The sequence below is a fragment of the Corvus brachyrhynchos genome, unplaced genomic scaffold, assembly GCF_000691975.1.
Source record: "Corvus brachyrhynchos isolate BGI_N302 unplaced genomic scaffold, ASM69197v1 scaffold53, whole genome shotgun sequence".
Taxonomy (NCBI): Eukaryota; Metazoa; Chordata; class Aves; order Passeriformes; family Corvidae; genus Corvus; species Corvus brachyrhynchos.
In genome coordinates, this window is record NW_008237681.1 from 1,916,999 (window position 1) to 1,939,455 (window position 22,457).

General features: G+C 36.2%; 1 protein-coding gene across 8 annotated transcripts in view; it reads left to right on the forward strand.

Moving 5' to 3' along the window:
• SLC4A7 (solute carrier family 4 member 7) overlaps positions 1–22,334 on the forward strand; it is a 67,115-nt gene extending 44,781 nt beyond the window's left edge. For 7 of the 8 annotated variants that reach the window (XM_017732096.1, XM_017732091.1, XM_017732092.1 and 4 more), the window contains 13 exons: positions 1,127–1,260; positions 1,821–2,066; positions 4,377–4,482; positions 6,292–6,453; positions 7,389–7,502; positions 7,958–8,119; positions 8,377–8,628; positions 10,847–10,915; positions 11,348–11,521; positions 11,871–12,002; positions 12,750–12,841; positions 14,596–14,703; positions 17,879–22,334. In XM_017732096.1, the coding sequence (XP_017587585.1) occupies positions 1,127–1,260; positions 1,821–2,066; positions 4,377–4,482; positions 6,292–6,453; positions 7,389–7,502; positions 7,958–8,119; positions 8,377–8,628; positions 10,847–10,915; positions 11,348–11,521; positions 11,871–12,002; positions 12,750–12,841; positions 14,596–14,703; positions 17,879–17,960 (1,833 nt within the window). In that variant the 3' untranslated portion in view covers positions 17,961–22,334. The remainder of the gene's footprint in view (positions 1–1,126; positions 1,261–1,820; positions 2,067–4,376; positions 4,483–6,291; positions 6,454–7,388; positions 7,503–7,957; positions 8,120–8,376; positions 8,629–10,846; positions 10,916–11,347; positions 11,522–11,870; positions 12,003–12,749; positions 12,842–14,595; positions 14,704–17,878) is intronic. The other variant, XR_001861324.1, reaches the window with a different exon arrangement.
• Positions 22,335–22,457: the final 123 nt, after the last annotated feature.

Below are 22,457 nucleotides of genomic sequence, written 5' to 3' on the forward strand. Positions count from 1 at the left end.
CATTCTCAGAGGCCATCACCTCCACAGTGCTCCTGTCCCTGCCACCCTGACTGAGAGCCCCAAGGTTAATGCATTGACTAACCAAAAACACTAATTCAAAGGTAATAGAACAAGAGACTGGGATTATATATTTTTTTTCCGAATATTATGAACAAAGGACTCATTTTCATTCTTAATAGCCCCAGTTCAGCAAATCATTTTGACCTTTTTCAGATGCTTTCCTGAACTGGAGCTCAAGTTTGCATAAATACTGTTTTCTTAGGCTTGCATAATTTCAAAATAGCAAATGCTTAAAAGTTCCACCAGGAACACTGTAATTCCATTACAGGAATCTGTAATCCATGACTTCTCATAGTGGTAGGTGGTGTATTTAACTATTTTCAAGTAAATTTAGTATGATTTTAGTATTTAAAATTCTGGCCTCTCTGTTTTGAGGTGCATTGTAACTGGGTTTTTTAGCAGAAAATGTTACAGTAAAACATTTAATTCAAGAACTGAAGTAGATACCTTAATTCCTTGAAAAGAAATGCATTACCAGGTGGGACATTGGTTTACTGCTCATCTATTTTTGGTGTCATGTATACATAAACCAATATTCTTCAGTAATTTCCCCTGCACCTATGCCTGTCAGTTTGGTTTTTTTTTCCTTTTGTAATGCTTGGTTGACTGATGCAGGTTTGATACGGCACACTGTATCACGTTTTGGTACAGGTATGTTGCAATATATATATATATCTATTTTCTTTACAGAGGCCATTAGTTCTTTCTGTAAACAACATGTTAAGTAACTATTTTCTTTTTTGTTTCTTTGTTTTAGTTTTTTTAAATTTGTATAATTGTTGGTATGCTTTTCCTCCATAGCTAGCAGGACTAGTAACTTGTTTTCATGGTTTTGGATGGCTTTATGTTTCTTGGGAGTGAAGTTTTCAAAATCTTGTCCATGGTATTGTTACTGCAAAACTGTGTTAAGTTATTTTTGTCTCAAACATGGATATTAACTGCAATGTGTTTACATCTTGTCTTGTTTCTAAGTCAATGCATCTTAAGACTGTATTTATGCAGATATGATGCTAAATGCTAACCTGAAAGGCAGCATAGTTACAATAGTTTCTTTTCCCCCAAACAGAGTGCAATAGAGTCTCTCTTTGGAGCCTCATTAACTGGGATTGCCTATTCTCTCTTTGCTGGGCAACCTCTTACTATCTTGGGAAGCACCGGACCAGTTCTAGTATTTGAAAAAATATTATTTAAATTTTGCAGGTAAGTGATGTTTATATTGGCTTGATGCACTTTTTAACTTTCTAGCCTGTTAAAATGGCTGTAATTGGAAGCAGGTGTGCAGTAAGTGTGTATGTCCATGAAGGTAAATACAGTGGCAAGAGAGTGAGAAGTTGATACGGTTTGGTAAAGCTGTGAGGCATTGGCAAACCTGAATGAGAAAATCAGTAATAAGAAATGGCAAGGACTTAAATGAAAGTTATATTCTGACTGTGTGAAGATGTTGGCTTTGCTTCTGCAGGGGTAAGCAGAGATCGATCTGCCCTCTAGGAGAAACCATCTGGGTAGTTCTGGAGAGATCCATCCCCATGATGCTTCTCAAGCTAGGTAGTTGCACTGTCAATCCTAGAAACACCTTGCAGTGTTGCTTTGCTTTGGTGGGAGATGAGACAAAAAAAAGTTTCTGCTTCCTTCAGAGCTAATATCAAGCATGAGAAACGTGCTAAATACCTATAAAGCTTGGCCTCAGTGTCTTTTCAAAGAGAATATAGTACAGATGGGTTTTGGCTCAGTTAATGCCTTTTGTTTCTTTCTTCACACAGGGATTATGGTCTTTCCTACCTCTCCCTGCGAACTAGCATTGGTCTGTGGACTGCATTTCTATGCATCGTGCTTGTAGCCACAGATGCCAGCAGCCTCGTGTGTTACATCACTCGATTTACTGAGGAAGCTTTTGCAGCACTTATATGCATCATATTTATTTATGAGGCACTGGAAAAGCTTGTTCATTTGGGAGAAGTGTATGCCTTCAATATGCACAATGATTTGGATAAACTGACTTCATATTCGTAAGTACCAAGTTTCTATCTGTTAGTGAAATAAATAGGAAAATAGAGAGAGACATATTGTTTACTGAATGGCAGTGGGTGCCACTTCCAGGAAGGGCAGGAGGAATGCTAAGGGTGGTATGGGCATGAGAAACCTCAGAAAAAGTCTATTCAGGATGCTGTGGAATTGAATTTTCTGTGTTAGCTATGGGTGGTTGGAAGGGATAAGGGGCTATGACAAAGTCCGCTTTAACTGCAGCTTTACTAAGGGTCAGAACAGGATTTCTGCCTTGCTACTTCTAGGAGGTGTAGTTTCATGAAATAGGATGAATTGGGTTGCCAGCTCACACCTGCCAGATGGAGATCCTGCTTACTGTTGCTCAGAAAAACTGCTAATTTCTCGTCGTTTAAATGAAATCATATAAATGCTAGTGCTGCCTTCCTGTTGGAGATGTGCATCTTCCAGCTTTAGTTGTACCTGTGTGGTCAAAATATGGGTGAGGGACCCCCAACGAGGTCATGTCCATGCACTTGGGGTGAGAGTCCCTGCTTGTTGCACTGGGCAGTTTTTCCCTAGTTGGAGAGCAGGACTCACTGTCCTCCTGGGCAGCTGCTCTGCCTGGCCAGGACAGTGATCATCTTGCACACAGCATGACCTCTAGCAGTGTCAAACCAGGTTTGGACTACTGTGTTTCCCCTCCAAGATCTCTGGTCACTTTTACAATCATTCAGTGTTTCTTCAGTACTTTCCTTCAGGGGAAAAGGGCAAACACCCTGTCAGACTGCTTCTTGTATTCTGTTCACACTTGAGATTTACACTCACTTTCCTGTCTTAACAGCTGTTAAGAGCAGGCCACGTTGCCAGGAGTGGGCTGTGGGAATATATTCATTTCCTTATTTTCCCCTTTCTACTGGCTGCTCATCCCTCTGTTTCAGTGGCTTTGGGTCCTCACTGGACTCCTGTATGAGCATGGTAAATTCACTGATCTGGCAGAAACTGTACTGTAGGTCTTCTGGCACTTGCCACCTGATCGTGTTTTGCCACAGGCAGGCCATGAGGGTGGAGAGGGGAAGATGGGATTTTAATTTGGTTTAGCTCTGTGGTGTCACACGTTTTTTGGGACATGCCACAGTGTTCAGCTTGGGTTTGTTCTGTATTTTTTCTCTCACAAAGCTGTAGGGGATCCAGCTGTTCACAATTGCTTTTTTCCTCCTTTCACTTTCTTTTTCTCCCCAGTCTGTAACTTCCAGTGGGGAAAAGGGTGCAGAACAAGCATGTTCAGTTAATTGAGCCACAAGACAATCTCAAATACTCTTACATTTTTCTCCGTGGTTTTTTCTGGATTTCTGCTTATCTACATGGTGGCATACTTTATCTTCATTGCCTTTGTTGAGAAATTTGTCAGTTTTCCTTCAGCATGCTTGTTTATGTTGTTGCCTTGACCAACAACTAATGATGCATTCTGTCACATCATGCTTATGGTTGCAATTCCTTTCTCTTCTGATGATTCTGTGTTGGCAACTACTTTGTAGGAATTACAGCTTTCCACTCCTTTCCCACTTCCTTTTGCTATTACTTTAGAATTCAGTTAACAAAAGAAAATTTGATTACCTAGTATTTTTAAAATTCCCCAAACACTGTGCTTTTCAAATCTAGGTTCTTTTTGCCCGTGCACGTTAAGTTTTGTCCTTCTTTACCTTCACACTATCAGGATGCAGAGCTTCCCTTCCATGGTTCATTGGGGTTGCTTTCAGTGTCTTCAGTGAATCTCATAGAAAAAGGAGACTTATTTCTTGCTTATTACCTTTTTCTCCTCTTCTACATAAACGTTTACATGTTAAGCTTTCCAGTTGGTGTACTTGATTAGCTTTATTTGAAAACATCCCATTAAATCAATACTCAGTCTGTTGTGTTTTGGGGGTTTTTGTAATCTGATGTGTACTTCTGTCAGCCTGACAGAAGGATTCCACAGTGCAAGTTTGCAGAATGCTGCAATAGGGAGGGGCATTTTTACTTCTACAAAAATATTGCTAGAAAGTATGTATACAGTCGCTTTAAAGCTGAGCACTGTAAGCACTTATATCTTCGGTTAGCTCACTACACACTCAAACATGGTGTCTTACTTGAGGGCGACCTGATTCTTCTTTTCTGCCACCCTCCCAATAGTCCTAGGCCATGTGATATAAGGAAAAGCCTTGTTCTCTGCTTCTTCCATAGAAGTTTGGGATAAAGTCTGGTTTAAACTGTTCAGGATTTTTGAATTTGCTTCACTTTGCTGCATTTTGGCACATATGGCTTAAAAGCATATAAACTTTTTTTCTTCCTTTCAGATGTGTGTGTTCTGAGCCTGAGAAACCAAGTAATGAAACATTGCGTGTGTGGAGGAGTATGAATATGTCTAGGGAAGATATAGCATGGAGTAACCTTACAGTTTCCGTGAGTATCTGAAAGCTGTGTGTAGGTATCTGTGTGTGTGTATGTACATATGTATAAAAAATAAATACCTGCATGGTACCAGTTTTGATTAATATTTTTTCATCTGATTTCTCTTTTTAATTGAACTTGCACTGTTTTTCTTAAAACTGTATTTTTGAACTCTCTTTTTTCTTCCATAAGGCTTTAAACAGTCATTGTAGGACTAAATAAGTGAGTCCAGGGAAGTAAATGCTAATGTAAATGTCTGCTTGAGGTCGCTACCTTAATGCTCTTAGGCACCACAGTCATTTTTCTGCAGGTGAATAAGATGCAGTGAATAAACAGGAGTTTGCTTTCTTCCAGTATCTGAAAGAAATATTTTTAATATGATGTGATGATGGAATTTGTAGTTAGTGTGGCAGCAAACATGTTTCATTAGTTTGTTAGATATTGGTATAAAACTGCAACAGTCAAAGGAACTACCTTTGTTTGGAAGAAAATAATTACTGGAAATTGAAAATAACTGTTTGGAATAGGCTTGAAAGCATTAACTTCTGAAGTGGATATTTTATACCAATATCTAATTTTCTGGGTAGGTGAAGAGGAGGAAAGTTACCATGTGGAAGTGCTCTGGAAGGTGTTTGGGGAGAAACGCTTTTGCTGATTAGTAGTTTCTTGGGTGGTCTGCAGTGGAATAAATGCAGCTGTGTGCAGCCACTTTGCATACCCAGGCATCTGATTCCCACACACATCTTGAATGATTTGGATCTGCTGTGGTTTTTGTTATGCTTGCTGGGTTGTGTGCCTACTTTGGCCATCTGAGGCTGTCTAAAATGTCAGTGGAGAGCTGCGTATGGGCTCCCCTTGTGTCTGAGCTTAGACATTCACACTGAAATGTCACAGCAGAAGTTCCATGTAAAACCTCAGTGCTTTACTTGACTTGTAGTAGTACTGTTTTTTATGTGCTACCAATGGCTCCTAGTTTACCATAATCACTTAGGATGGCAGTTTCTTTTGAACTTAGTTTTTGTATTTCCTTTATATTTATTATTTATTTTAAATGCCTTTTCATCCTCTAAAGTATCTTTAGTCTTACCTGAGAGACAGAACTGATCCAGGATTTGGTGTTATCTTATAATCAAAGTAGATTGGTAATAGCAAGAATTTCTGTCATAAGTTAAATTTTCAATAAATTAATTAATTAATTAGGTTGGGGCAGTGCTGCTTCCAGTTACTTGATTTATTGGCTTGTTGTTTATTTGTACTCCATGTGTCTACTTTAACTTTTTGCTTTGCATTTCAGTAAGTCTTTTGGATAGGTATCATCTGACTTTGTTTTCCTTTTTTATTCAAATCCATTCTTTATGATTTGCTAGAAACTTTTTTTTATAGTTTGGGTAATCTTATTTTATAAGAGTATGTTTTTTCCTTTAACTGAGCAAAACAAAGTCAAAGAGTTGGGAGAAACTGAGGAGATCCTTTTTTATGTTCGTTAGCTTAAAGTCGATGTTGGATATTCTGCTTTTCCTGGGCAATCTTGCAATGCTTTGTAAAACAGAATAGGAGTACTGTGACTGTAAATAAGCTTTTTCTTCTTGGGCATCTCCCAGCATTTTGGCATCCTGAAATAATCAGTGGTGGCGACTGTGGCTCTTCTGGAACAGACAGCACACGTTTGGTTTTTTCCGGGTGAGGTAGTGATAAAGGAAAGAACCCCCTTTTTGGAATTATGAACATTCTCAAGTGTGTTTATTATAGAAAAGTTGGAAGCTTGGTTGAATGCACTGAATGAGTAAAACATAGACATATGAAGAGTTTTTCTCTTTGCAGGAATGTTTAGAATTTCATGGTGTGTTTCGTGGATCAGCTTGTGGCCATCACGGACCATATATTCCAGATGTTCTCTTCTGGTCTGTCATACTATTTTTCGCAACATTTTTCCTCTCCTCTTTCCTTAAGAAATTCAAGACCAAACGCTATTTCCCAACTAAGGTAATTCTGATTAGAGACTATTGTTACCTTGTAATACATACCTCAGTGTAATTTAATGGAGTTGAATTCTGTCTTGAGAGATTTCTTTTAAGACAGGAAAGGAAATTAAAACCCAAAAATCATTTAATAATTACAAAATTTAGGACATTTGAGGAAAGAAATCATCTGCAGAAAATTCGGTGCTTATTCTGTATTTTGGTAGAGTTACAACAAGGTATTCTAAACTTTGAAGGACCTAAGTAGTCCATCTCTGCACATTAATGGGTATTGCCAGGTATCATTAGTAGAGATAATATTACTGCTCTTTTCCTCACCTAGCCGTACAAAACAGTTGATTGCTTTCCCCAAACTACTGATGTCTATTGGGTTTTGAGTGGTTCCTCAGGGGATTACTATTTCTAATAGATGCTAATGTGATGATTCTTCTTATAGTGATTTATGTAACTTCTGCTAGGCAAAATGAAGTGGTTAGGTCTTCGATAAACCTCAGCTCATCCCCGCAATGTCTTTTTAATGTTTACTAAAGTTATCTTTGGTAATTTGAATGTATTGCAAATTATCCACCTGCTATCAATTAAAACATGAAATGTATGAATATTATTGACCTAAGGTACCAAGGACTAGCTGTGATGGCCCAGCCTCCTAGTGGGATTGAGGGGAGAGGAAGATGATGGAGTTGTTTGAAGTAATTTGCCTCTTGCAATAGACCACCTTTAAATGAGTGAACAGTTGTACAAAATACTTGTCTTCTGCAACTTCATACTATGCTGGCAGGCACCCTGAATTTTAAAGTAACAAGAAAAAATGGATAATGTTCAGTGGTGTAGTATAATATAAATAAACTTCTCCTTTTATGGGGGAAAAAAATCAACTTTCCAGACTTGCAAATTATAATGGTGAAAAAGCAAGGCTTAACACAAGTCTTTTCTTTATAGGTGCGCTCTACCATCAGTGACTTTGCAGTGTTTCTGACCATAGTAATCATGGTTTTGATTGACTATCTTGTAGGAGTACCTTCTCCTAAGCTTCTTGTTCCAGAGAAGTTCGAAGTAAGAAATAAAAACTTTTGAAAAATGTAACTTTTAAAATGCTTGCAGTTTTATGAACAGTAGAAAAACGGAGTTGTATAGAAACAGAAATTTCTTATTTTTGATTACAATGCAGTTGATCAAGTAGTTCCTCTTCTGTTTTGGATTTGTGTTTCATCTGACAGAAGAAACTCTGTTTCATATTATTACTGAAATAATATGAAAGGGAAGCATTCTTTTGTGCAAATGTACAAAAATAAAGGAACTGAATGGATTTGTTTTACTTTTTTCCATATAAATGTCATGTTCACTTGCAACAGCCAAATCAGTCTTTTGGTCAAAACCACTGGAAAACAACCTAAATGTATATTTAAGAGAATGATCTGTTGTTCATTTAAGCTGTTTGTGGTGATAAAATCTGCAGTCTGTTTTAGTCATTTAATTCTCACTGTTGATGGGTTGGGGTTTTTTTTCAGCCCACCCGAAAAGACCGAGGATGGTTCATAGATCCTCTTGGAGGCAATCCTTGGTGGACACTCTTGATTGCTGCTCTTCCTGCTTTACTCTGTACCATTCTCATTTTCATGGATCAACAAATAACAGCCGTTATTATAAACAGGAAAGAGCATAAACTGAAGGTAAAAGTAATTTTTACGGAAGTCTAATGTTGTGTACGTCAGGTTTATTTTAAATCAGATTCATTCTGCAAATTTGTGAAATTACCATCAGCTACTAAATATATGTATAAATGGACTAATAAAGAGCAAATATAATTTTGTGGACACTCTCAAAGTATCTGACTTTTGTAGTTGTAGGTTATTCACCTGCTGAGTTAGAAATATGATATCATATAAATAGAAAGTTTATCAAGTTATTTGTTTGCTTATTTTTACAGAAAGGCTGTGGTTATCATCTTGATCTGCTCATGGTTGGTATTATGTTGGGAATATGTTCTCTCATGGGCTTGCCGTGGTTTGTTGCTGCAACTGTCCTGTCCATAAGTCATGTTAACAGCCTGAAAGTTGAATCTGAATGCTCAGCCCCAGGAGAACAACCAAAGTTTTTGGGAATCCGGGAGCAGCGAGTGACAGGATTGATGATTTTTGTGCTGATGGGGATGTCAGTGTTCATGACCTCTGTATTAAAGGTAAAAGACAGTTTTCCCAAAATATTTTCTTTGTGCTTTTGATTTCGATGTTGTGATTTAGCATTTCATAATGCTAGGAAGTTCTGTTATGTTAAGTAAGATATGCCTGGACTCATTCTCAAATTGCTTTTTTAGCAACAGATGTTAGTTGAATACAAACAATGTGGAAGGATGCAAGAAAATGAAATCTGAGACAGCTAGGAATGTAGTGAGTAGTGAAGAAAACATCTTTTCCCGTGTTACCTGATTTTCTTGCCAGCTCTTTTTTAGTTTCTTGAGTTCATGTTACTTAAAAACTGTGGTTTTTATGTGGGTACATAAATGGAGAGAGAAAAAGAGTGTGATAAAGATGTAAAGTTACTTGAGTAGAAGTAATACAATATAGCAGAAGGAACAGAAACATTGCTTTAAAAGGGAGAAATGACATTGTTCACTTCTTGTTCTTCAGCTTATTAAACTTCCTTTGATTTTTAGAGTGTCAAGATTATTTTATGCATCATCACAGTGTAATGGTGATTTTGCTGGTTGTGTTGTAGCATCAGATTACACTTTAGCTCTTAATTTATATTCCTAGTCACTTTTCAAAGACTCTTTTGGAAGAAAATTACTCAGTTCAGTTGGATTTTTGCTCAGATTTACTAAAATCTGTTCAACTTCTGCTTTGTTGTTTCAAATCCAGTAGTTAAAAGGAGAAACAAAAGAACTGTCTTTTTGTTGCCAGAAGTGCAGATATTGCATAACTGCTGGTACCTTTAAAGAACTTTGTAAAAGTCTATTTAAACAAAGACAGATCACGAGTAATTTCGTAAGAAATGTAGCTTCTTAAATTTAGATGATGGGAAAGAATAATCCTGTCAACATACAGCTATAGTTTAATAAGTAGTTACATATTATAAATCCTAAATAGTTGACCATTTGTATGTCTATTAAAGAATGTAAAGGTCTGAAAAGAATAAGGCCATAGCAGTTACTAAAATTAAGTATTCAGATTTGACAATCTCTCATCAAAAAGTTATCAAGAGCTCAGCTGTATAATGCGAATAATCAGAATCAAAAGCAGAAATACTGAAGGAGATTTATTGTTGCTCAAAAGCAGGAATTAAAAGTGCTGATTGCTGAAGCAAAGTGTTTTAAACCCCATATTTTAACATCTGATTCTTAGAAACTAATACTTTTTTTTATGGACCCAGGCTAATAGGAATGGAGTTATTACTCTTTGCTCTTTAAGAAATGTTTTTCTTTTTCAGTGTGAATGACTGTTATTGTTTAAAAGAAGTAAGGAGAACAGAGCCATTGCTGTGCTTTTGTTCCATGTGTGGATTTGTACTGATTTAATGCAGTAGAAGATACTAGATCAAAGTATAGAACTTACAGTGAAGACACTAGCCACTCACACACACATGCAGTAATGAATCCCTAAGGCATAGTTTTATTCCACACTGTTTAAATAAAGGTTTTTGTTCAGTCTCGAGAGCAGCAGTTTTTATTAAGATTTCCCATTGTATCTTGGCTGTCCGTTACTTGGAAGCTTAATGAATTCAGGAGCAAGGAAGGCTTCCCTGCAGAGGTTTGATGCAAGTTCCACTGAAACCAGTGGACAACTTTGTTATCTTAGTAAGCTTTAAATTATATAAAAATATAAAAATCATACTGTACAAAATTATATAAGCTGTCTATTATATATTATAATTTAAATTATTGTAAATGTTATTTTTAATAAGCTTTAAATTGATCTTCTTACTGGAGCAAAATTTAGCTCTGAATAATTAGCAGATTTTCATAGCTCAGTTGGTATGGTGAGGTTTTTGTATTGTCCGCTCTAGATACACAAGTGTTCAAAAGTAAAACTTAATATGGCAATTTCATGAAGTTGTACAGAATACAGTAGTCTTGATACAGTTCCTATCAAATAGCAACATAAAGCAGTCTACTTAGCATGAATAGAAATCTTGGTTGCAACCTAGGAAATTGAGTGAATGGGCAGTCAAGGCAGAAGTACTTTTTTATCCTCTTTTGTATCCTAGTCATAGCCATGTTAGTTCTAGATATTTTGCTGCTCAATGATACATATGTATTCTTTTCAATTAGAGGCCCTCAGATTTCACTTAAGTAAAATATAAAGTAAAAAATGACTTGGTCTGTGCCTTTCACTGATATGGACTGCTCTCTTATGCTATGTTGATTCCACTTTTAACTGTGGGTGTTTTTTCCTCCCCAGTTTATTCCAATGCCAGTTTTGTACGGTGTCTTTCTTTACATGGGAGTATCTTCATTAAAAGGCATTCAGGTAAAGTCTGATTTTTAGTGAGCAGTTTGTTTTTGTTTAACACTGAATGAAAAGGAAACTGTAACACCCTGCATTATGTGAGCCACAGTAAAGTTATCTCATATTGTCTGAATAGCATGTAGGATAATTTCCTGAGTGTCATGTTGAGGTATTTGTTCTTACAATACTGTGTCTTGTCAGTTCTTTTTTATTTATTCTTTCAGTAGTGTAGCTAAGAATTTTCTGAAATATTCTGGAATTTTTTATTGTTAGTGAGAGGGGGGGACAACACCAGCAAAACAGTCCCCAGTTCCATCCACTTGAATGTTCAGTGTCCTCCATTAGTATTTTATTTGGGATTAGCTTACATTTCTGTAGTCCCGTAAAAATGTTTATTTTCTTCTGGAAAGGCAGAAAATAATTAACTGAAGAATGATTTTATTTTCCATGCAGTTTTTTGACCGTATAAAACTGTTTGGAATGCCTGCCAAACATCAACCTGACCTGATTTATCTACGTTATGTGCCACTCTGGAAGGTCCATATCTTCACAGTTGTTCAGCTCACTTGTCTAGTTTTGTTGTGGGTGATTAAAGCCTCTGCAGCTGCTGTTGTTTTCCCTATGATGGTAAGTTTTCTGGTTTGCCAGCTAATAAAAAAACAAGACTCCATGTATTCAGGATCTCTTCAGAAGATGTTTGCTGCCCTAAGAAAGAAGGGAGTGGGAAGGAAACAAAAAAAACCCCCTGTAGTACAAGCTGTTCACTTTTGACACAAAGACTTATGATTTCCTGAAAATAAGCAATTCAGTTGTGACTAGCTACTGAAAGTGGGAATGATTTAACTTTGTGGTAAGATAAAATCTAGTACTAGAAAAAGGGCTTCAGTTAGAGATTCTAAGTGTACCGAAAGTGTGTGTGCTTTTTTGTTCATTTAAACAGTTTAATATAAAGTATTTCGTCTGTGGTTCCCTTTAGGTTCTAGCATTAGTGTTCATTCGCAAGCTCATGGATTTATGTTTCACCAAAAAAGAGCTTAGCTGGCTTGATGATCTTATGCCAGAAAGTAAAAAGAAGACAGAAGATGACAAAAAGATAAAAGAGAAAGAAGTAAGTGTGAAAACAATCAAACTGAGCATGTTGTAAATTATTAGGAAATACTTAAAGCAATTTAAAAGAATTTTATGTGACCTGAGCATATGACGTTATATACCAGATACATGTTTTGAAATTCTTCATTGATGAGAGGAAATTTTTTATTAGAGGAACCGTTGCTGGTGGTTAAGGAATTAAGTCACTGTTTCAATTATGCTATTATGAACTATGATTCTTATTTGTGATGAATAGCAAGCAAAGTGGAAAGAAGCAGCTGTTAGCACAAAAAAGTTGGGGTTTTTGTCTTTCATCAGATTAGAAGGAGAGAAAATGGAGAGAAAGGAGAGGGAGAGTGACATAGTGGAGTAGGGTTTCTTTATTCTGCTTAGATCAGTCACAAAACTGTTCATAGTGTCAGGGACATTTTGCTCATGTGTGTTTGTGAAGCTGTCATAAAAAGCAACTGCTAGTTACTAGTAATACAGTAGTATAACTTCTGAAACTTCTCTATAAAAGTCCTGCCTTGCTGTACACCACCTAGCTTGAATTCCTTGCGAGGCTTGTAACACCCTCCTTCCCCAGTCTCCCATGTCTTAGTAAAACACTTCTAAGAGGAAAGGTCATAAGCTCTGTCTCCTGCATTCAACTGTGGTACCTACAGGGAAGTGCCTCTTACCCCGATGGAATAACTGTCAGCATGAGATACTTCTTTGGTTTCTGCTCTGCGAGTAATTTTACAAACTTCTTACTTGGAATTTACAGGAAGCAGAGAGAATGTTTTCAGACAATGACAGTGTACACCTTGCATATGGAGAAGCAAATCTGGATTTTCCTGTAAAAAGCCTGAAATACAGGTATAAAATAATGTTGGTCTGTTAAAGGTTCCTGTATCAGATGCTGTAATTTGCTTTATATTAAGTTGGTTGTGTATGAGTTGAAATAATTTTTTCCCCGAGCTTGTAACTTAGCCATGATTAGGAAATATGAAGATCTATCTCATGGTGCTACATTAGTACTTTTATATTGCATTGTTCGTTAAAACTGCATCTTAATTATAAATTTACATGACCATCTTGAACAGATCAGATGACTCAATTTTGACCAGCTGTACTAGAGGTGAAGAAGCATCCTTGGTCAGTTTCTACAGAATATTTGTGTGCTACTGTGCATGAAATACTGAGCATTAAGCAACTAATAGCATCAGTTGAGCCATGTGTTTACCAGCCACTTGGATTTTTCAGAAGAAATCTAAGTGTGTAATTCTTTGGTTTACCTAAGTGAGGGCTGAAGTCAGTAATTTCTGTGGTACAAAAAATCTGTTTTACAGGCAGCCATTTTTACTTCTAAAAGTTATTTTCTGAACATAAATGTGAGAATGGGTTCTCTTCCAGAAAAGGAAGTACTGGAGTTCTAGTCATGGAAATTCTTTCAGCTTTTGTAGGCATTTTGTTTCAGTTGGTGTCTCCCTTACCGGGGTTGTATTTAGCTGAGTTGTCTGATACTCTCAACTGTTCCAACACAACCTGAAGATGTCACAGATAAATAGCTTACACATTTTCTTTTCCTCTCGAATAATAAGGGTTCCTAGGTTAAAAATTGGCCTTCCTTATGGATCTAGGGTAGTACCAGATATACCCTGATGAGAGCTGGGAATAGGCAGAAATTTGGATTAGACAGATATTCCTGCCGAGTGCTATTGTCTATTCTGAGAGCAGGCTTAATCAGACTTAAGCAACTCAAATGAAAATGCTCAAGCTTTTTGAAAAAACATATTTGAGTTGCTAATTGCTCTCACAGTAGAACTGTGATTTCATCAACTGTGTGTGCATGTGTTTTGTATGTACTCTGCTGCCTTGTATCTTGTGGGGATCCCTGAGGAAAAATGGCTTTGAAAGTTTTTTCTGCCGTTTGAAAAACTTACAGATGACCTGGGGTAGATTATGAAGTTTAAATATGCAACAGAACAGAAGACAGACCTACAGGCAACACCTAAGTCTGCTGTACATGTAACTGTGTGGAGGACAAAAGTGGAAGTGGGCTTTAAAAACTTACCATCTTTGAGGGTAAACTTATCTTCTGCAGCAGTTGAGAGGGGAGTGGTCTGGCAAAAGAACCTTGCAAAATGTCTAATAAGGGCTTTGGAAGAAAAAAAACAAACTTGTCATCTGTCCAGATAATTTGCATGTCTAGATTTTTAGTAGTTTCAAATTTCACCTGAATTTAAAAAATCTTATTAACCTTTGCTCTTTCGCTCTTGATTAAAGTTTTAACTGATTCGTGAAACCCTTAGCACAACAGTTTGATTCAATCCATTATTTCTGGGCATGCAAAATAATTTTCTGAAGTTAGGTATAGGTTACTTTTCAAGTATTTTCAATATCTTACTGGTATCTGTGTAAAAAACTGGTTTGAGATGCTATGTAATTATGGTAGTGCTAGTGTGTTAAATTTTCAGTTTTTTGTTGAAGTATACTTTTAAGAGATGAACTCAACTTGTGGCTGTGTAAATACTGAAAGAAGGCACAACTGATGTAAATGATGAGTGACAGTAAGTATAATAGTGTTGCAAGGAATTGAATACTAACCAGAAAGTATGTTTGTTCTTTAGCACTGATCCCTCAGTTGTAAACATATCAGACGAAATGGCCAAAACTGCACAGTGGAAGGCTCTTGCCATGAATACTGAGAATGCCAAAGTAACCAGAGCTAACCTGAGGTAGCTATAATTACTCACACATTGTCTAACTATCGTCTTGTGTTTAGCACTGTACTTGTATTTATTGAAATGTATCTAAAAAAAAATGAGTATATGTGGTTTATAAATCTGAGTTACTGACTTTTTACTTTAGAATTTGAGCTTAATTTTTCCTCTTTACTTTGAAGTTTATCAATTTCTACAAGGAATTATTTCATTACTATTTTATTAAACATATTATTTTAAATAGTAATTTTAAAATTACTATTTATTTGCTTAATTCAAGTGTTTCCTACTCTGGTGAGCTTAGGGTTTCTAAGTACTAGAGTGTATATGAGCATGGGAGTGGTTTGATCCTCAACAATACAAATGCCCCTGAGAATAAAAGGTAAGTCCAGCACTTTCACTGTTGCTTTGTGCTGCCCTAGGATCTGCCCTATGTTTTTGTGGGTGGGTAGGTTGCTTGGTTTGCTTTTCCTCAACTCATTTTCAATATCTAAAAATTAAACCTGTCTCAGATACTATCTTCAGTGAATATGAAATATACTTGAATGAAGTACCTGGACAGATCATGAGTCCTCAGTGCTGTAAACAATCCTTGTAAACTCACACGCATCTTCTGTGCTGGCCAGTAGCCTTTTCTCTCGTGAGCTCCCTGTCAAAGAACAAAGTCTGTGTGTGATGAATCATTCTGCTATTCTATCCTAATTTCTTCCCTGTCTGGCTGAATCTATCAAGGGAAGAATTTCCCTGAATTTATCAAGGAAAACAAGCCAAAACATGAATACTTAAGTGGAATATCCCCAACTTCCTGAAAGGCTTGTAATTTATAGGGACTGGTATCTGTGGACTGTTCCACATCCATGCAGCTGTTGCTTAGTAGTTTTTATGTAGGGAAGGGGAGAATGGGCATGTTTGCCTCAGAAAACTAAACCTAAGCAATTCTGTTGTCTGTTGTATACATTTTCTATTGGTTGATCCCTTTCAGCCAATTCTGTCAGAGGAAGACATATTTCAGAGATACAAAATTGTCAGGTTTTGTATAAAATTACATCTCAGCGAAAACATTCATGGTGAGGAGGGAGTGTTCATACTCTGTCCAAGGCTGGAGTGTTCATACTCTCTGTTCATGGCTCTGTTCAAGCTATCTGTGGTACTTTTGGAAACACTAGTAGTGACTTAGCGCTTGTATATCATCTGTCTGTTCACCACATGCATCGCTCTGAACTAGGCATGGAAAGATGCTTTGTTTTGGCCAGACAGCAGGTCAGTCAAGGGTGAAGGAGACAGAGTTTTGAGGTATTGTAAGAGGAAAAGCTTGAGAGACTCATCAGTGCAGGCACCATTTCCAGTGAATGTCTAGGGTGTATTGTTTAAACATTTTTAAAATGTTAAGCACATGTTTAATTAAAACATTTTTAAAACTTGAGTACCACACAAGCAAGACCATCAAGAAGACAAATAATAGAGGCATTAAAGCGATAATAGAGCATGTGTGTCAGTATACCCTCCTTATTTAATCTTTCTCGCTAAATTCTCAGAAAGCCATTACAGAATTTGTGGATGACTCTAGTGCCATTGGGAAGCCATTGGTATGTAAGGCTTGAAGAGATACAGGCCTGTATGTCTTTTTCCAGGAGAATTAAGATGTTGAGATTTGGTTTTCAGGCAGTTATAAGTTAGTACAATTTCATCTCTCACTTTCCTGTTTCCTGAGTAGGTTGAGTTAGTATGGAATTATATGCAACACTAGCAAATCAGGCTTCTGACTGGTTTGCAGTGGTTTTTGTTCTTCTTAGCCTTTATTATACTATCTATTTGTTACGTTTTGCTGTAAGATATTTCCCTTTGATTCTATGGAATACCCTGCTTGAGCTTAGTACAGTAAAAATTCCATCTTGGTAGGGAACTTGCTAAAACCACAAATGGAAAATAAAAACTACTGGTGCCAGAAACCAGCTTTTTAACTGGCAATCTGATATTGCATTAATCTGGAAAATGTTGAAAGGCAGGCTTCTTGAACCTTAACTCAAGTGGTTGCTCTTTTGAGGTATTTGCTACACTTTCTTTTCAGGCTGTTGAGATTCAGAGACATCACTACTGGTCAGTCAAAAGTAATTCCCAGTAAATTACCTATATCAGTTCTGCTAAGGTTTTTCTGCATAACTGTCTTCATCTGGTGGTACAGACAGACATTTAGTGCTGTGCTAAAAATGGTTCTGTAGGCACTGCTTTTTTCAGATTTATATTCAAATACTAATGCAATCCGAAGGAAGCATGTCTTCTATAATTCCAGATGACGTGTTGTGTGGGTTGGCATGATTTACTTATAAATAATATATTTTTAAAAAGATAAGTTTCTAATTTTTTTTGCCTTTTCTGAATTGATCCTGATTGCCTTGTCTTTCTACCTCAGCCATCTTGCTTAGTTTACAGACTCTGTGGAGTTCCAGCACACTTGTATTTTCTAAGGAGACTCAGAAGTTTTCTTTGCATGAATTTCTAATATTTTTTTTTTTCCTTAAAGAGCAACTCTACAGATGTGTCATCTCTTTTGAAACTCATCCTCCCTGTTATGCTGTTCCATTTCGTCTTCTACTGACTTGCAACTACTTTGGGACATTCCTTATTGTCCTTCAGTCAGGGACTGTTCAGTGTCTGTGTCCCTAAGAGTGTCAGTTGTCTTTAGGGTCTTCTGCTTCACTTGAATGGACACTTACACAGGTTTCTTACTGTCCTCTGCTGTTGTTGGAAATGTGGTTTCCCGTTTTGAACAGACTGAAATGTTCTCCCATTCTTGTGAACAGATGGTTTCCCTGCCCAAGAATAAAGAAGTATTAGTAATATTGCTTGTTATGTGTTTTTTGGTATTTTTAATTAGACAGTTTTGCAGGCTGTCTTGGGGGTTTGTTTGTTTGTTTGTTTTTAAAGATGCTTTGCATTAACAGTTTCTAATCAATAAAAGCAGTGGAATTAGATACGGTATTTATGGATGAGATGTTGGTGTTTTCTCTCTTTGTTTGTACTGTTCCTGTGAAGAGTATTTAACAATTACTAGAATGCAATAGAAATGCATCATCATCAAAGCATCCTTATGTAAATACTTTCAGTGTTCATTGTGAAGTATAAAATGTTTGAAATTTAATCTTTCGTAAAGTGAACCAAACCTTACATTTTCTTCTTTGTTTTCAAACAGCCCTGAAAAACCAGAAAGTGTGAAAATCGAAGTGGAAAATTCACGTGTTGTGAGATACGTGGATGCTGAAACATCTTTATAGAATGGAACCAATGGGAATTGCGTGTATTTGTGTGTGTATATATATCACTGTAGGATATTATACCATGGAAGTGTGATTTCCAATTTAAGGAGCAACATATATTTAATTTCTGCCATTGTTTAGGGCACTGTAGATATGCTTGCATAATGCGAAGATTTTCCCAACAAATAAGATGAGTGGTAATCACACTTCAGCTATTTATTTTATTGGAAATTTTATTTTCATTTTTAAATAGGAAGACTGTAATGAATGCTTATTATTTTCAATAATCAATATGTGCATAAAAGTTACATCAGCTTTTGCTGATGATTACTGGTCCACATTGCTTAAAATTTTGCAATACCTCTGTTTATAATGTGTGCTACAAAAGTTTTGTTTTCCATGCAGGCAATTAGTGCTTGTTTTTGCAGGGTATACTTTTTCATGGTTTCATAGAACAAATATTAATGTGCTGTTGACAAGAACTACTGTGTTTTATGTCTCCACTCCATGCTAGTGTTTTCTGGATTATGTCTCTCCTATTCTACAGAAATGGAGTAGACCCCTAAGTCAGGTGGTTAGTTAAGCCTTAAAATGTATCTAAATACCCTGGTGTGCTGCTTTCTTTCTTGTTTTGAATTCTCTTGAGTTTTCATTATTGTCCAGTAGCAGTATGAGTGCAGTAATGGTAGTTACAGTTCCAAGTCAGTATTTGCCATTCTGGACACTCCATGTTTACACAATATAAATTGGATTTACAGGCAGCAATTGGTCTATAGGAATTTATAAGTACTCACCACGTCAGTACTCTTGAATTCTTTTCTTCCTGTTTTTGCTTACACTTTTTCCCATAGATTTTCAGAATCTGATTTACTCACCTCTAAGATTTTAGAGTATTTCATATCTTCATCAAATATATTTCCTGGTTAATAAATCTTTAAATTTACTGTGTATTTGGTTAAATTAGCTGTAGTTCAATTCTGGAATAGGTTTGTGATCAGTATTATTTTATGAATTACTAATTGCTTGTGGTATTTGTATGTACAGTTCTGATCCTCTCCGTTGTAAAGGGCATATATGATAGCACACCAACTTATTTTTAAACACTTTATTTATTTTAATTAGTATAAATTTTTATCATGTAAGATGAATTGAAAAAATAAATATTCATTTATTAAAGTAAATGGGATTTTTTGGGGACTCCACTGATAAAGATGCAGTCAGTGCATTTATTGTACTTACATTTTCAAGTTCTAGTGTTTAACATTATAATATTTGAAATAATGAGAATTTTATATATAAATGAAAATCTTGATCACTTACCTGCACAGTGTCCATTCTTAATTCTTTTTTGCCTTATGCCTTAGTTTTTTTTTGCTTTAATTTCCAATGTTATATCTTTACCTTCTGAATTGCCACTAGCCCTTTCTGGATGCATTACAATGGTTTTAATTAGAATCTGTGCTCATTTAATATTAGAAGATGCTGTTTACTTAATTCTGCTTTTGGCAGAGTTGGGAGTTTTACCATGGACCAAGTGATAAAATTCTCAACTATTGCAAAAGGAGCTGATTCTGGAGGAGGGCAGACTTTATCTGAAACTACCACTTGGGGTGGAATTTTGGTGCTCTTCAGCCAAGTGTCACCTGTAGAGAAGGTAATTGTATATTACAAAAATAAAGCAATCAGTGGGAATAAATAGAAACATTTAAAAATAGTATTTACATTACATGGACTGTTACTGTTCCCTTTAAATGTGCTGCAATTATATAACATTTTTTTTCTTTCCTTTTTTCATTTGACTGGATTCTGAGAAGACAGTTTAAAGAAAGGAAATCGTAGTGTACAGCAATACAAATAATGGTATCCAAACTGTCATAACAAAGGCTCAGGTCAGTGGCAAAGCAAGTGAGGTCTGCATTACCAGTTTGACCAACACTGTGTAATGACCTGCATTCTTAGATAGTAGTGTAGCTTGTGCCTTAGTTTGACTTCATGCTCTTTCAGAAAATAACCCATGTTTTCCCTCTGATCAAACTGAGATACAGTGAAACTACAGCACATGGTTTCTCAAAATGTTCTACCTTATTTAAAAAAACCCCACACAACACCATCTGCATGTCAGTAGTTGACTACTAAGTACCTCTTGCTCTGAATCATGGAGGGAAGAGATATTTTGAGCATTTTATGTAGCATCACCCACAACACAGTACTTTTGTCCTCTCAGTAGTATTTTACACTTTGTGTTCACAGTCTTGCAACAGTTTCCAAAGACCCAAAAAATTACTAGAAGCTTCTTGGATTTCTAACTCTTTAATGCTGGAAATCAGGGTTCCATGGTACTGCACACCTTGTATTTGGCTTCTGCTTCAGAAGCGTTAAGTTTCAGTCAATATTACAGGAAGTGGGTATATTTTGAGTAAAGTTGAAAGGAAACAAAACCAAAGCCCCACAAGTCTAATCACAGTATTTATTTGTGTAGATATTTTAATCAGTGCCAGAAATACCATGACTTGCAAACCAGTTTACAGTGACCTTTAGTTCCAGTGTTCTTGGGCAATAGTTACATTTGCACTTTCTTCCCATATGAACAGGAGAAGGTCTGGTATTAAGTGCATAAACCCCTGTTGATAATGTATGGTTAAGTGATTCACTGCTCCTTTTATACCTTCTCTGCTTTAAAATCACACATAGTATTAAAACAGCTAAGAATGTAGTTTATTGTATGTAGATACATGTTTTGCCTTAATGGATGCAAAAGAGCAGTGATAATTGCTGTGCACTGATTTTTTTTTTTTCATAGGGCTTAAGCCCTGTAAAAACGACGCCAATGGATTTCCATTCCAACAGTTAGAGGAAAATGTACAACCCTGCACTTTTTATAGATGCCTTGGTTTCCTGGAATGGAGCTTAGTTGCTACTGTGTACCTGGCTGCAGAGCCACCTCAGGAAGTCCCTCTTTTTTTTTTTTTTTTCCTTCTTCTTTTTCCTTTTTTTCTTTTTTCTAATTTATTTATAAATATGAATGTTTACATTAAATGTAGGTCTTAATTTTGACCACTCCATTTAAATTATCATCTAAAATGTATCACTTAAAATGCAGTTTTATGTTTAAATTATATTCTAGAAAACTCATTCTTACTATTTTCATATGTATTACAGTGACATGTTTTCATTCTGTTTACATATGCCCAAGTGAACGAGAGTTTCCTCCTAGGTTAATTTTGCAGCTATAACATAATATTTTATACGATTGTTCCTTGAAATGTTCCAAATTGCCAAGTTTGTCATCATAAAACCTGTCAGGGTAGAACTTGGTGCCCTAATGGTTTGGGATCTTTTTCAGCCAAGTATCTTGACCATTTTTTCTGCATTTAATGGAAGTTCTCCCGTAAGTTATCATTTGCTTCACCTGCATCTCTGTCTTTATATGGTCACTTCCTAATTCGTGCCCTTTGCAAAGGGGGTTTGACAGGCTGTAAAATATATCTGTAACAAATGGGTGTCACGTCGCAGAGCCTGCACCGCTCTAAAGAGTTTGTCTTGTACATAGGTTCTGTAAATCATAAAGTAAATGGTTCATGACTTTCAGTTCACAAATGTCATCTGTCAGGCGAGCACCACAGCGAGCTTAGTTTTCTTTTTGCTTTCTTATGATTAGTAATGTTTTAATTACTCATCTAGGACAAAATTATCAAGTACAGTAAAACATGGGAAATACTTTGTTTATACCAACAGTAATTTATTTTATGGCAAATTTTAATACTGTAGATGCACACAGCTTTGAGTCAGCATAAGTGTATTGCTATAAATAAAGCAAATTGCTCAGTAAGTTTGTCAATTTTATTTTATAATGTTTTTAGTGAAAACTTAAAGGACTTTGTAGTTGGCATTGAACTTTACCTGAAGACACTTCCATATTGAATTTAGTATCTGTTGACATTTATTTGGAATAATGAATGAGTTTGAAAATTGATACTTTTCTAAATGATTTTATTGGAAAGACACATCATTTATAGTATTTTCCTTTCTATTGTTGCTGATGCTCCTGTGCAAAGGTGTCTTCCAGGTTCAGTTTCTGCAGCTGAACTGCAGTTTTGATTTTAATACTCTTTATTTGAAATGTGATTACATACTGTATGGTTCGAATTTTTTATGACTGCTTTTCTAATTACAGTGGCGTTTTATTACTTTATAAACAAATCCAAAACAAATGAAAACATTATTCCAACTCTAGAATCAATATTCAGTTTATACAGAAATCACAATTCTCAGACTTGTCTTTAATGTGAAAAATTCAGCCTTTTGTGTTGTTTTAATTACTGCTAGAATAAAATTATCTTTTGTAACGTTTCAGAAAGTTGGTAAAAGCAATAAACAATCTCCTGGACTCTATTCAGGCCACTTCTGTTTTCATTGCCGGGGGCCGGGAGGTGCTGGGGTGAGACCCTGCGGGGCGGGCCCGGCCGGGGTGTTCCCGTGCCGATGGCAACGGCGCGGGCGAAAGCGGTCGCCTGG